This window comes from Pituophis catenifer, unplaced genomic scaffold (genome assembly GCF_029215685.1).
Source record: "Pituophis catenifer annectens isolate HBS135680 unplaced genomic scaffold, rPitCat1.0.hap2 SCAF_1, whole genome shotgun sequence".
Taxonomy (NCBI): Eukaryota; Metazoa; Chordata; class Lepidosauria; order Squamata; family Colubridae; genus Pituophis; species Pituophis catenifer.
The window spans coordinates 283,948,329-283,964,095 of NW_027256881.1; the positions used below are offsets into that span (position 1 = coordinate 283,948,329).

A 15,767-nucleotide genomic window follows, 5' to 3' on the forward strand; every position below is an offset into this window, starting at 1 on the left:
TCCTCCTGTCTTTGCTCTGCCTGCTTTGTATCCAAAATAGTGTTAAAATGTTGCAGGGATGGTCGCAGCATCTTGTTCTGCTAAATGCAGAAGCGTCCTGGGTCCGGAGCTTGTGTCAGGTTTCTAGGGAGCTCTCACCCTTCGTGCCCCAGAATTGTTCCTGGGACTCTTGGGGAGCTCAACCTCAGCCTGACTGCTCTCTTTCCCCTCTTTTCCCGAGGGGAAAACTTTCAAACCACTAAACAGCTGTTTTTTGCTGTTTAAGCGGCTTTAACAGATCACGGGGCTAGCGCTCCAAAAGGAGCTGCTCTCGACGACGCATTGCCACTGGAAGTCCCTTTTTTTTTTCCTAATAAAACTTTCACTTTATACTTTTCCAACAACTAGATCAATTATTCCAGTTCTTAAGTGGTACAAGTCTTTTTTTTTTAGAAATGATTTTTAAATCCTTCTCCTTTTAAAATAAAATCCTCTTCTTTTAAACAGGGGCTTTCAGCACCACATAATACTTTGTATCTAACTTTCACTTCTCCACGCCCTCGTTAGAATCAAACGCCATCTTACTTTCCCTTTCTCCCATAGAAAATCAGAGGGAAGTGATAGACTTTTAGGAGTTAAAGTTTAATACTTGCAATTTTAGTTTCTCCTGTATTTGCTCTGCCAGCTTTCAAGTCCAAATTTTTTTTCCTTAAAGTTGAGTTGCTGGGGTGGTCGTGACATCTAGTTCTGCTTGAAGCAGAAACATCCCAAGTCCGGAACAATGACAGGCTTCCCAGGGAGCTCTCACCCTTTAAGCCCCAGATTTTAAAAAAAAGAAACCTGGGGCTCTTGGGGAGCTCTACCCACACCCATCGGCTCTCTTTCCCCCCTTCTCCCAGGAGGAAAGTTTTCAAGCCGCTAAACAGCTGATTTTCGCTGTTCTAGCAGCTCTTTCGGAGTCCTGGGGCTGGCGCTCACAAAGGAGTGTCTTTCGGCGTCGGCGGAGCCACCAGAAGTCCCCTCTATTCCTGATTTTAAGGAGGGATAAGCCCTTGTAACTGTTTAGCAAGTATAATGCTAAACTTGAAGGGCTCCCCTTGAAGAGCACTCGGAGGCTCCAGCTGGTCCAGAATGCGGCCGCGCAGGTGGTTATGGGTGCAACCCATTGTGCCCACGTGACACCCCTCCTGCGCGAGCTGCACTGGCTCCCAGTGGTCTTCCAGGTGTGATTCAAGGTGTTGGTCACCACCTTTAAAGTGCTCCATGGCATAGGACCCGGGTACCTTCGAGACTGACTTCTGCCACAAACAGCCTCCCACCGGCCAGTTCGCTCCCACAGAGAGGGTCTCCTCAGGGTACCATCTGCCAAGTTATGTCGGCTGGCAACACCCAGGGGGAGGGCCTTCTCTGTGGGAGCCCCTGCCCTGTGGAACGAACTGCCCCCGGAAATGCGCAAGATCTCCGACCTCTGTGTATTTCGCTGTGCCCTCAAGACCCTGCTGTTCTGCCAAGCCGGGCTATCAATTTAATGATTTTTAAATTGGGTTTTAAATTTTTGGGGTTTTAAATTTCAGCCAAATTATGTAATAATTTTAATTATTTTTAACTGATGTTTGTCTTTGTGTTTTTAATAGGCTGTACACCAACCTGAGTCCTTCGGGAGAAGGGCAGTATAGAAATAAAATTATTTATTTATTTATTTATTTATTTATTTATTTATTTATTTATTTATTTATTTATTTATAATAAGTGTACGGCTTGAGGATTTCACAAGACCTTGGGGAAAGTCATGGTTGAGTTAAGGAAGTGCTGGTAGCTTCCTGTGCATGGTCTGAGTTAACGTGTCACTGTTCCAGTGAAAATACTTAAAGATTAAATCATTCACTCTTCCAAACTAACAGGAGAGTTCTGAACAGATATAAATGCATAGAAGGATAGGTTTGTTGGTTCCTTTGCTTTTTATTTCCCTCTACGTTGTAAAAGAAGCAAACTAAATACCAAAAGGGCTGAGTTCATTTAGCTTACTTTATTGTTGATTAAATTTGTTTAGGAAGAAAAAGAGCATGAACGTAATCTTGGATACCATCTCGGAAGGGGAAAAAAATCTGACAGGGAAATGTATTTTTGGTCAAAAATACTGTGGCCTCAAGGAAGGTAGAGAAAACAAGGGGTTTCCTTCATGGTGAAGGAGGAAAAGGCCCACTGGTTTGTTAGTCATGCGATGGTTGTTATCAGCAGGATTTACAGTCTAAGATGTTTGTATAGCAGGATTGAAGAGTATGAAGGAGAGCCATTTTTTAAAAAAGTCAAAACAAACAGCAGCGGTGCCTGAGGCTTTCAGACAAGTTCAGCTTTTTCCCTGTCTCTCTGTTGGTAGACAAGACACCACAGATTTCAATCATCCCCTGGCTGATTAGACAACAGTAGCAGATGTGCAATCCAATGTATATCATCATGATCATCATCATGATCATCATTGATGTTAGCTGAGCAGGATTTATGATGAATTTATGTGACATGTGATGGTTCCTCCTTGATTGTAAGCCTTTTCCACCCTTTTTTCCCCCAATTTGGCACTGAGGTAGATGCCTGCTTCGTAGGCTCATTTTGTTGAGAATTTTGAGGATTGTGTGTGGAAATGTTTGGTGATCCTGCCAGTTTGGTAGATAGCCAGCAACTTTGGTATCTGTTAGCGAGCAAGGGGAATGGCATAGAAAAAAATGGCAGCAACAACAAAGCAGTGGGGAATTCAGCACAGAGGCAGTGAACCAAGGAGCTAAAAGTGTTCACTGGAGCTCTATCAACATTTTTATTGGATGATGGCCAAGTGGATTACATTGGGCAATGTTCTTTCCATTGCAGAATCTCCCTGATGAGCATGCACCAGGCAGTGGAAGTTAGAAGTGTTTCAGATAGCAATAGCACTTAGACTTATATACCACTTTACAGTGCTTTTCAGCCTTCTCTAAGCAGTTTACAGAGTCAGCATATTGCCCCCAACAATCTGGGTCCTCATTTTACCAACCTCGGAAGGATGGAAGGCTGAGTCAACCTTGAGCCTGGTGAGATTTGAACTGCCAAATTGCAGGCAGTCAGCAGTCAGCAGAAGTAGCCTGCAGTACTGCACTCTAACCACTGTGCCACCATGGCTCATCATAGATGAGCTATCCTTGTTTCAACTGACTAGCTCTTTCCCCTAAAGCAGGGGTGAAATGCTCCCGGTTCTGACCGGATTGCCCGATCCGGTAGCGATAGTAGCGGGTGGTTCGGAGAACCGGTAGCAAAAATCCCTGCGGCCCCTCCCCCCCACCATGCCCAGCTGAGCTGCACGATCATCAGACGCTTTTTTTTTTTACTTTTAAAAGCATTTTTTCTACAACTTATTCCGAAGACAAAATGCTTTTAAAAGTAAAAAAAAAAAGCCTCTGAAGATCACGCGGCTCAGCTAGGATCATCAGAGGCTTTTCAAAGCATTTTTTTCTGCAACCTCTTGGCTGAAGAGGTGGTAAAAAAATGCTTTGAAAAGTCTCTGGCAACTCCCAGCTGAGTTGCCTGATCGGCAGAGGCTTTTCAAAGCAATAGAAAAAATGCTTTGAAAAGTTAAAAAAAAAAAAGATCATAAAGCACCACAGATCATTCAGACAACAAAGGGTGTTGGCAGGAGAAGGCAAACCCTACTTTCAAACCAGAATATTAAAATACAAATTTAAAACTGCCTCTAAGTTAGACATGGACATGGCGTATGAGGATATGCCCTCTAAGAATACTTAGTAAGGCATCTTTGTGCTACTCATACCAGAACAAGAAGACAATAGTACCTTCTGGGAAAAGCAAAAGAAAAAAGAAAAAATGAAGGTGGTGCTTTGGCAATGTGATCAAAGCCCCACTTCTTTGTACAAATGATGATGCATGCCAGGGGTGGGTTCTACTTACTTTTACTACCAGTTCACAGTGGTTCTGCACACATGCGCAGAAGCGTTTTAGTGACGTCGGGGTCGGTGGGCGGAGCCTCCCGCTGGTTTTACTACCGGTTCTATAGAACCGGGGGCAACCCACTACTGATGCATGCACAAATGTTCAAAAGGGAAGTGGAGTTGTGTTGCTGCAATTACTAGCTTGGGTTTTTGTTTTTGTTTTTGAACTCCTTCCATAGATGTTACAGAGGAGACCAAAGAGAAGGAGCCCAAAGAGATTTGCGAGATGACTCATTGGTTGACCTCTACTCAGTTTTCAGAATGTGGGTAGCAGTAGGTACAGAAATCACAAAGTTAATTCAAGAGTAAGATCCTAACATAAACTTTGTAAACTTTTACAAAGTTGAGGCTGAACCTTGGCTGGCACGCAAAAGCTTCTGAGTCCTGAGTGCTAGAAATATTATCTTCCTATTTCCTCTAGTTATAATGCTGGGAGCCTGGTTTTTCTTTTCTTTTTTCACTTTGCCTGCTACTAGATATTTGGTTTGAACTCTCTGAATTAATCATGAATTGACTTTGCTGTAAGTGACTGACCTCCTGCATATCAGGTTTTATTTACTGGCTTACTTTACAGCCAACTCTTAATCAGGTCCTTTTTTTAAAAAAGAAAACTACAGTCTAAAATTGCAAGCAAGAGAGAGAAAGGCCACTTCCTCTGGCTAGGGAGATTGTGAAATATTTATGGAGACAATGGATGATATAACTTTGGCCATGTCTGCTATTGGCTTGATTTTAGATCTGCGTTTCTGTTTCTGTTAGCTTTCATTCTGTATTATCTGCAGCAACCAATGCTGCACTTGGGTTGCAAGAAAGCAGGAACTATAAGACAGCTGACTTCCATGGATTCTTCCTTTCTGTTGTCTGTCTTCCTACTCCTACTATTTTGAAATGTCTGCATTTAGAGATAGACTTTTGAGGTGTGTCAATGGCTGTGGGGAGTTTGAGAGAACAGAGTATTATAAATGCTTTAATGTGTTCCAGAACAAAAGATGGAACATAAATCTAACAAATAAACCCATGGTCAAAAATCAAATCACTTCATCCAGATCACTAATAAAAATGTTGAATAAGGCCCAGAATAAGGTCTATGGCATTCCACCTAATACTACTAATATAAAGCCCTTTATAAATACTTTCTGAAGGTAGTCATTCAGCCACTTAATTCATTTAATCATCTAGCCTATATTTTATCAGTTTATTAATGAATTTATCAATTCCGACTGTGTTGAATGCTTTCCTGAGGTTAACATACAGTACATCATATCCATGGCATTCCCCATATCTATTAAGTTAGCTATCAAAAAAGGAGTTGTCCAGCTTTGACTGATATGCCAGTTACAGGCCTTTTTGGACCAAGATTCCCTTGACAATAGTAATTCATTTCCTTGTCACTTCATAGGTAATGCAATGTAGATGATACATGGAGACAAAACTGGAAGTGTCAAGGTCTATAGAATGCAGGACTATCTGCTAAGAACAGATAGAACAGATTTAGCAATATTACACGTATTGGGTCAGCCCTTCAAGACTGGCCAGATCAGAAAAAAAAAACAACAGAAGTCTCTTGATATCTCAGGGTGTACTTTAATGCCTTTAAGGTACAAAAATAAAATCTCAAAGGCCAGTCAATGCCCCTCATTATGTATATCAAACAAAATCAAGGCAGAGTTCTTCTGAGTTTCTTTCTCATACTTTCTACTTTCCCAAGGTTCTGATAGCTTTTCTGTAAAAACTCAGCTTTCTCTCCTCCCTTCTCAAATCCAGTTTTTATCATACTATCTTGCCTCTGCCTCCACCCCATAGATGGGTTTCAGCAGGTTCTGACCAGTTCTGGAGAACCGGTAGCAGAAATTTTGAGTAGTTCCGAGAACGGGTAGTAAAAATTCTGACTGGCCCCACCCCTATCTATTCTCTGCCTCCCAATTCCCAGCTGATTGGGAGGAAATGGGGATTTTGCAGTAACCTTCCCCTGGATTGGGGAGGGAATGGAGATTTTACAGTATCCTTCCCTTGGAGTGGGATGGGAATGGAGATGTTACAGTATCCTTCCCCTGCCACGCCCACCAAGCCACACCCATCAAGCCATGCCACGCCCACCAAGCCACACCCACAGAACCGGTAGTAAAAACATTTGAAACCCACCACTGCCCCCCCATGTTCCCCCCTCACATTTGTCTCCAAGAATGGGTAAGGCAACTTGTCAAGATCAATTGACAAGTCTGAAATGAAAGATTTAGGCCCATGATGGCGAACCTATGGCACGCGTGCCACAGGTGGCATGCGGAGCCATATCTGTGGGCACGCGAGCGTTGCCCTAGCTCAATTCCAGCATGCATGCGCACGCCGGCCAGCTGATTTTCGGGCCTTCTGGGCCCACTGGAAGTTGGGAAACAGCCTCCGTGGGGATGGGAAAGCCTGTTTTCACCCTCCCCAGGCTCCTAGAAAGCATCTGGAACCTGGGGAGGGCGAAAAAACGGGCCTACCGGGCCCACCGGGCCATCATGTGCCAAAAGCATGGGGAGCGCAGGGGGTGGGGCGCAATTAATTATGAGTGTGAGCACGCACACGTGACCCCCCCCTCGCGCTCCCCCCCGCTTTTGGCACAGGATGGCAAATAGGTTAGCCATCACTGATTTAGGCAAAGCTAGAATATGCTACCCCCCCCATCTTGTCTGACAACAACAATGGGGAAACATTTATGGCAGGAAGCAGATTGTCACTGTCTGACAAATCTGAAGACAGTTCAGGGGATGGGTCTTGCTTTGGTATTTCAGAAGAAACTGATGGGCAAGCTGTAGCAGGGAGAGGGATGTCATATTCTAGAGCTAAAAGGCAAGATCCAAAGTCTCTCTGAGGAGAGAGTAAAAAGGCTTTCAGGAATGTTGTCACCTTTCAAGTTCAGGAGAAGGATGTGCTAGCTAGGAGCTTTCCTACATGCTTTAAAGCAATTGAAGTATTGTAACAGAATCCTGAAAGCCTGCCAAAAAACCCCTTTATTTCAGTTTATGCTTTCCCAGGACTCATATATATAGATTTTTTTTTTTTTTGTAATTGCTTGGCACTCCCCCCCCCCCGCCCGCCCCCGAGCCCACGTATCATCACAAGTTATTTGCATTGGTTATTGCTTTGTGTCTAGCTTCAATTCAATATGCTGGTTGCCCCTTTAAAATTTTATACAAGGGGACTATATTTGCCACAGATTCAAGCCATCCCATGCAAGCTATGAGAGGTGAGTGGCTGAAAATACCTTCTCATTGACTGCACCTGCTCTTTGGACCAACCTTCCTACTGTGATAAAGAAGCCCCAACTTTCTGGCTTTCCAAAAAGCCTTGTTGTTATATGGGTGCTGAAAGTCTTAAGAGCTGCCTAGGATTCATTAGATTAGGTCAACTGCAATATTGTTTGCATTGGCTTGTTTTATTTTTTACCGTAACTCACCTCAAGTCCTCAGGAAATGGGTTAGTGGTTAATAACTCTGTGTGTGTCTCTCTCTCTCTGTCTCTGTGTGTGTGTGTGTGTGTGTGTGTGTGTGTGTGTGTGTGTGTGTGTGTGTATGAGGGGTGGGTTCTACTTACCTTTACTACCGGTTTGCATGGCGCCCACGAGCACGCACTTCGCTTGCTCTCTTCTGCACATGCACAGATCACCTATGATGACGTCCAGATCAGTGGGCGGAGCCTCCTGCCAGTTTTACTACCGGTTCTTGCGAACAGGTCCAAACCAGGGGCAACCCACCACTGGTGTGTGTGTATGGAGAGGGAGGGAGGGAGGGAGGGAGGGAGGGAGAGAGAGAGAGAGAGAGAGAGAGAGAGAGAGAGAGAGAGAATTTTTAAAAAAGGAATGAAACAGACATGTTTTCTTGTAAATAAACCATTCTTGGATTATTATTTTCAAGTCACTCAGTATAACTTCAGGAACTTCCATCAGCCAATATTGTCACTCTCTCTCTAGTCACTGAAGTCTTTGGTACCATTTAATTTTTTGTTTTCATACTGTTCTCTGTTGCAGATGTTGCCTTAACTAAATCAGATGAGAAAGACTCATCTTTCCCCTATGTACCTCCAGAAAGGAACTGGATTCTTTCTTCTGGTCATTCTTCCCATCCAGGTACTTTACTCTTTCTTCTTTAAAACATTTCCATCAAATTGCGCAGTTTGCTTTTCTTTTGCTGTGCATGCAGTTCTCTTCTTTCCAATGAAGAGCTCAGCTGGTATTGGTCTTTTGTTACAGTTTATGTTTTAAACAGCCTTGGTGAACTATTCAGATTATTGCCCTCTCTTATTCTTATCTAGGGAATCTAAAGAATTCAATAATTTTCAACAACCTCTCATCTACCTTAGGATCCTAAGAAGACATACAAGTGCTACTGCTATAGACCTTTAAGGTTTAGGGAAGCGGTGAATGAAAAATGAGTAAACTGAATAAATATTTTAAGCTAGTGCTGACTTTCAGTGTGCATACAACTGATAGGGATATAGATTTTGATGTAAGGTTAAATGAATGTACATTAAATCTAGCCTGAGGATGATAAGAGATATAATCTGTTACGTAGTTAGTGCATTAGTTCTCATTTAAACCAAGCCTTCAGAAAAAATGATATTTATTTCATTCACGAATAAAGTTCAGGAATGTGGAAAAAAATGTGGAAAAGCTCGAAACAGACATTTTAAAGCATTTTGAGCTTGAAACAAAACATGTCTGTTTTAAGACTTTGTTCAAGATTGAGACAAAACCTGGCTGTTTTGAGCAGTCGTGGAATACTATCTTGAAATAGTCCATTCAAACCATCAAACCATTCAGATCTCAAAATGGATTTTTTAAATGCTCCCAAGGTTAAAACAAAATGTTAGCATTGAAAGGGTTTTATTTCAAAGATAGAAGAAAATACCGAGCCATTCTAAGTGTTGTTGCAGTGGAACATAGTCAACTTGATGTTTCAAGGAAGTATTTTTAGCAGGCCTGTTTTGGACTTATTTTCCTTTCATGTACATGTTGGATAAGATCAGTCTTGTCTGACATCTTCTTTCAGTTGTAGCAAGCCAAATGCTTCCAAGAACCCAGAAGCATGACAACAAATAGCAATAGTATTTAGACTTATATACTACACAACAGCATTCTCTGGGTAGTTTACAATGTATTTGTATATTGCCCCCAACAATCTGGGTCTTCATTTTACCAACCTCAGAAGGATGGAAGACTGAATCAACCATGAGATCCGTCAGGATCGAACTCCAGACTGTGGGTAGAGTTTGCCTGAAATACTGCACTTGAACCACTGCACCACCAGCAGTGATTACCCTCTATTTGTTCCATAGCAATTGGGCATGCTCTTTTCATTTTAAATAATGTTTTCCAGATACATTTGACAGCATGTTCCATCGATAAATTCCAAAATGTATAAAGAAATATTTGTAAATAAACTTGCAAAAACTGTAGAAAAATATATTTTGTTCTCAACTATTCTTGAGCCTAAGGAGTGATGTATTGGCAGTGTTAATCTTTAGATCAAGTTATTCAATAAATATTTAATCCCAATAAAGTCTTATTTATTTTCTTCAGCAACTGTTTCTCAAGAAAGGAACTGGACAAGACAAGCAGGTAGTTAGTAGTACCATGTTTTCCCGAAAATAAGACCCTGTCTTATATTTTTTTGAACGCTGAAATAAGTGCTTGGCCTTATTGCCATGTGCTCAAAGCCCAATTGGCCTTATTATCAGGGGATGTCTTATTTTGGGGAAAACAGGGTAGTAGTAATATTACTACCAAATTTTTCGGAGTATAAGATGCACCCGAGTATAAGACACAGGTTAGTTTTTGGGGAGGAAAATAGGAAAGAAAAATCTGCCTACCAGGTATTCATCTGGCTAGCATCCTTAGTCTGGTCAGCTTCAGCACATTATTTTGCTGGTTTTTTATCCCCTGCTTGGGGATAAAAAACAGCTTCTAAGACATGGCTGAGAGGAAGCAGCAATGAGAAAAGCAGGCAAAGCACGGGGGAGATCGCTTCATTTGGCTAGTGCCTAGTTAGGACTGAAAAAAAGCTTCTAAAGAACAGCTGAGAGTCAGAGCAAAGCATGGAGATTGCTAGCGCTTCCTTAAAGCACAGCAGAGAGTCGAGGGAGCAGGCAAAGCTGGGAAGATCACTTCACTTGCTAGCGCCTCATTAGCACCTCGTTAGGGCTGAAAAACAGCTTCAGAAAAAACTACATTCGGAGTATAAAACACACCCAAATTTTCAGCCTCTTTTGGGGGGGGAAGGTGCATCTTATACTCCGAAAAATACGGTAATCTTGTAATCATTTCTCTTTAGTATATGTTTTCTATGTGCTTTCCCTGTGTTCTTGTATTTTTATAAAGAACCTGATAAATTCAACCATGCAGCTTTAGAGAAAAAAAAATTCTTACCCCAAATATTTGTTACTCCAAATTAATTCAGCTGAGTGGAAAACACATCCTATGTAATACAAAACATTTTTTTAATCAAGTATTATTTGGAGAAGTTTGTTTTCGTTTCAAGCCAGAACCCATATGACATGCATTCTTCACATAACATGCACTACAAACTGAAGAGAAGGTACGTGTTTTATTTAATTATTTCATGCCTACATGTCACTGAGGCTTGAAATGCTTTAGAAGAAAAAAGATTTGGGAGTTGGAATGTGAATGATCAATTTGCAAATACAGCCAATTCCTCAAACCCCCCTCCTTTTCAGGGTACTTTTCCTCCATGTCACATAATCTGGATAAGACTGGAATAGTACAGACATAATAATGCAAAGTGTGTATTTTAAACTAGTGAAGAATATATGGATGTAAAAATAATGGGAATGAGGCAAATATGCCTTTTTTTGCTTGGGGCTAACAGCGCTCAGATAACAAAACATATTTTTGAAAAGAAAACATGTCCTAGTTTAAAGTAAAATATCCAGTGTCTTATAATCAATTTTTTAAAATAATTTTTAGACTGTGGTACATTTAGGAGCCATCAGCTTTGCTTTGTTCAATTTTTGCAGACCCACATACAAGGAAAAAATTATTTAAGTGTGGACAGCTATGAAAAGGTCTCCAAACTTGTAAACTCGGTGCAGCTGTTCTGTGTGCCTCAGAAAAAAATTTGAATGTGTAGAACAGGGCTGTCAAAGTCCCGGCCCGCGGGCCAGATGTGTCACATGCTGGCCATGCCTACACCTGGTTTAGTGAAGGGGAAAAAAGTCCCAATACTTCATGTGACGCGGCCATGACGATGTGAGTTTGACACCCCTGGTGTAGAAGCTAGGAATAAGAAATCTTACTAAATTCTTGGAAGGCCTGCTCTATTTGTGACATTGAATGTATTGGTTTTTAATGAAGAAAATGGTGACCAAACACACATTTTAACTAATAAATATTTCAGTAGTAAAAGAATGCTCAAACATATCCAGTGGCTGGCTAATTGTATGCAGAGGCATAGAATTTCAAATTGGTGCTCATTATCTCGTTTTTGAGATATTAGATTTTTTAATTGTTTAATGGGTTTTAGTCGTAAGGTTCTTAATTTTCGGCCAAAAGATATAATTCTTTTAAATTTTTAAATTTTGTATTGGATGTTTTTTACTTGGCTGTGCACCGCCCGGAGTCCACCAGGAGAAGGGCGGTATACAAATTTAAATAAAAAAATAAAAAAATAAAAATAAAAATAAAAAAAATTATCAGAATCAGAATACAGCTGGAGGGACTTTGGAGGTCTTCTAGTCCAACCCACTGCTTGAGCACAGGAGACCCTGTACCATTTCAGACTCTTCTTAAAAACCTCCAGTGATGAAGAACTTGCAACTTCTGAAGCCATTCCACTGGTTAATTGTTCTCACTGTTAAGAAGTTTCACCTTAGTTCTAGGTTGTTTCTCTCCTTGATTAGTTTCCATCCATTGATTTTTGTCTTGCCTTCTAGTCCTTTGGAAAATAAGTTGTCCGTAGTTCTTCTTTTCTACAGACTAGACAAACCCAATTCCTGCAACTATTTGTCATATGTTTTAGTCTCCAGGCCCTTCATCATCTTAGTTGCTCTTCTATCATTTATGGCTTTCAGAATTTTGCTTAGTTACATTTTTAATTACAGAACAGGCTGTCACCTCTGAACAGCTGCTGGGTGGAGCAAAGCCTTCTCCTAGTTTTACTGAAGTAGCCAATGTAAATTGGAGTCTGAATAACGTCAGAAGGGATGTACAGCCAAATGAAAAGAGCGCTTAAGGTGCTCTTGTGTCACAGGCTAAATCAATTTTATGAGTGAAGCAATAAGTAAACATGCTAGTAAATTGAATATTTGTTCAGTCATCATTCTTCTCCATTTGATAGGTTTCATGCAAATTAGACAGAAATGTATGTATAAATTAGTGTGGATTTTCTTTTTCTTATTAAAGGAGACATTCTGAAAAGCATAACTGTTAGATGAGAAAGTTTTGAAATGGTAGCTAATCAGCACCACAGACAACTTAGCTCTTTTTTAAGCTTGCAAAACTTAATTTCCTGCATTCTTAAAATTGATCCTAAAGAGGAATACTCCATCAGAACATTGCTGAAATGAATGGCGTACTTTTATAACTGCTCCACATCAGTGGTGGATTTCAAATTTTTTTACTACCAGTTCTGTGGGTGTGGCTTAGTGGGCGTGGCGTGGCTTGGTAGGCGTGGCTTGTGACCATGGTAGAGGAAGGATACTGTAAAATCTCCATTCCCACCCCACTCCAGGGGAAGGATATTGTAAAATCTCCATCCCCCACAATCCAGGGGAAGGATATTGTAAAATCCCCATTTCCTCCTGATCAGCTGGGACTCAGGAGGCAGAGAATAGATGGGGGTGGGGCCAGTCAGAATTTTTACTACTGGTTCTCCGAACTATTCAAAATTTCCGCTAACAGTTCTCCAGAACTGTTCAGAACCTGCTGAAACCTACCTCTGCTCCATATGACACGTCTTTTTTTTTGAATCAGTGACCAACTACTAAAATGCATTCAGAAAAAAATATGAGTTAGTATCCTCTGTAGATAGCTCAAGCATGCTGTGGTATTCATCCAATCAGCAAAGTCAGGACTTTGTCAGTAACAGCCGTGCAACAGTTAATTTTACATCACTTCTTTACTGTTATTAAAATATAGTGGGAAATAATCTGGGACAAAGGATATCTTCTATTTTATGTTTGCATATAGCCAGATGTGTTGTATTGTGTCTGATAAAAAATAAATGTAACTCATTTATTAAAGTTGGTATCATTGATTATAGTAATATCTTGATTGATTGGCTGGTTGGTTAATTGCCATTAATGATTTTTTGTCTCTTTTATAATAGAAACTCCATGTAATTTTGGATGGAACTGTTCTTGGATTATGTCTGCTAATAGCTTTGGACAACCTGACTGGCTACTATCTTCAGTTGTTGCTCTGACTTCTCAAGAAGATCAACACATTATGGACATAAGCTCATCCAACAGAGATCTGGAAGGTTATAAATTTTTGCTCCATCTTTATATTTGTGGTTAATTACCTGTCTGCCTAGAGAGCTTCCTTTCCCAGTTGGATTTACTACTGTATGGTACCCAACACAGTGGTGAAATCCAAATTTTTTTACTACCGGTTCTGTGGGCGTAGCATGGTGGGCGTGGTGTGGCTTGGTGGGTGTGGCAGGTGAAGGATACTGCAAAATCCCCATTCCCTCCCCACTCCTCGGGGAAGGATATTGCAAAACCTCCATTCCCACCCCACTCTGGGGCCAGCCAGAGGTGGTATTTGCCGGTTCTCTGAACTGCTCAAAATTTCCGCTACCGGTTCTCCAGAACCTGTCAGAACCTGCTGGATTTCACCCCTGCCAACACTGCTGAAGCAAACAAGAATGGCTGTCATGAATGAAGGCAAATATACATGTCTCAGGACAATGTTGGAGGATCCAATCTGGGTTGGTCACCGGGAACAGAGGTTTTGTCTTCTGAGCTTTCAAACTCATGCTGGAGCCCATCCACAGGAAACTTCTCTCTGCTAGAGAACTTCTCTCAGCCAGCCGACAGGGAACCACAGCAGGGAGACAAAAGTGCTTCATTTATCTGGGAGCCTGAAATGACACTTGATTTAAATCATATGGTAAAAAACACCCAAAGAAGAAAGAACAACATCAGCAAAAGAAACCCAAACAAATCCAACCCTCGCCTGTTTTTGGAAATGGTTCAAGAGGGAACAAGCATGCATTCATGCACACACGTACACAAACGAGAGAGGGAGAAAGAGAGAGGGAGAAAGAGAAAGATGAGAGAAAGAGAGATGAAAGACAGAGAGGGCTGCCTGCTGTTTCCTGCTGCAGTCGGGCAGCGAAAGAGAGAGAGATTCAGCTCTGTCTGCTCCCCTCGAGGCAACCTCGTGGCGCTGTGCTGTATCAGCCTGACAGTCACTCCTTTTGCAACACAAGATTTATTTCCAGAGACAGAAAGAATGTGGCCAAATTTCCTTACAGTTATTCCCTGGGGCTGGGGGTGGGGAGTGAGGGTGGGGAGTGGGGGAGAGGAGGGAGGAAGAGATAGAGAGAGAGAAAGAAAGAAAGAGAAAGAGAAAGAGAAAGAAAGAAAGAAAGAGGAAGCAATTTTTGGATTTCACCACTGGTTTGTATGGAGGATTGGTGGGGGGTGGGAATGCGCAGCCCTCCGGGATGGAGAGCGGGTCAAGAGAAGGCTCCAATGTTCACTTGGGTGGCGGAGGAAAACTCAAAGTGTTGGGGGCTTCAGAAGGGGCAGAATGTGCTTCAAAATGTTCTAACAGTGAGTGATGTCAAGTTGGCCACGCGCACTTGGTCACATGACCACCATCAAGCCATGCCCACAGAACCGGTAGCAAACATTTTGACATTTCACCCCTGCCCCCACACATATTGAAGTGTTTGAAATGTTAACTTGGTATATCAGCCATTATTTCTGCTTGCTCCTAACCCGTCATAGGAATGCCACAGCTCCATGACAGAGCATGTGCATTAAATATTATTGGGCACCAGCTAAGGCTGGAAGTACTGCTATTTGAAAGGGAGCTGCTAGGAAGCTGCTGTCAATCAAACTAGACCACTCTACCCTGACCTGATAACCTGTAGAACCACTATTCTCCATTTGATGTCCACCAGCCTCCATCATTGTTGTTCCGCCAGGCTGGGCTATCAACATAATAGTTTTAAATTGAGGTATTTTAAATTTCTGGGGTTTTAATTGAGCCAAATTATTTAATCATTTTAAATTTTAATTGCTGTTTTGTCTTGTGTTTTTAAATAGGCTGTACACCGCCCTGAGTCCTTCGGGAGAAGGGTGGTATAGAAATAAAATTATTATTATTATTATTATTATTATTATTATTATTATTATTATTATTATTATTATTATTATTATTATTATTAATTACATCTGATTAAGAAATGATAGATTAGTTTACTATTGAACTAGATGGACTAATCATCTAACTTCAACATTTATAGTTGGGTGTAAACCCCTTATATGACTTTTCCATGAAATAGAAAAAAAAAACCCCCACAGCTATGATTTATGATTTTCATTATAAAAAAAACCTGGAAAATAGAAAAAGGAAGCTTTTTCTAAACATAGACTAAGAGATAATTTTGTAATTGTACTTATATTTGCCGCAAAGGAAATCAGAAACATCTTTTTGTTTTTAAGTCTTTCTTTCTGCATTGTTTATTTCTTGCTTCTATTTTAGTTTGTATTAGTTTTTACATGCTTTGTAAAACTTTTAATAAAAATTTATTTAAAAAAAGAAATAGATTAATGATCTCAGTGTAAAGCAATCTCCCTCGTTTC

At 41.0% G+C, this 15,767-nt stretch overlaps 1 protein-coding gene across 1 annotated transcript in view; it reads left to right on the forward strand.

Moving 5' to 3' along the window:
* The window catches only part of LTK (leukocyte receptor tyrosine kinase), a 108,985-nt gene that overhangs the window by 24,889 nt on the left and 68,329 nt on the right, over window positions 1-15,767 (forward strand). Inside the window, exons 2-3 of the mRNA XM_070931307.1 lie at window positions 7,963-8,061; window positions 13,277-13,429. Of these exons, the coding sequence (XP_070787408.1) occupies window positions 7,963-8,061; window positions 13,277-13,429 (252 nt within the window). The remainder of the gene's footprint in view (window positions 1-7,962; window positions 8,062-13,276; window positions 13,430-15,767) is intronic.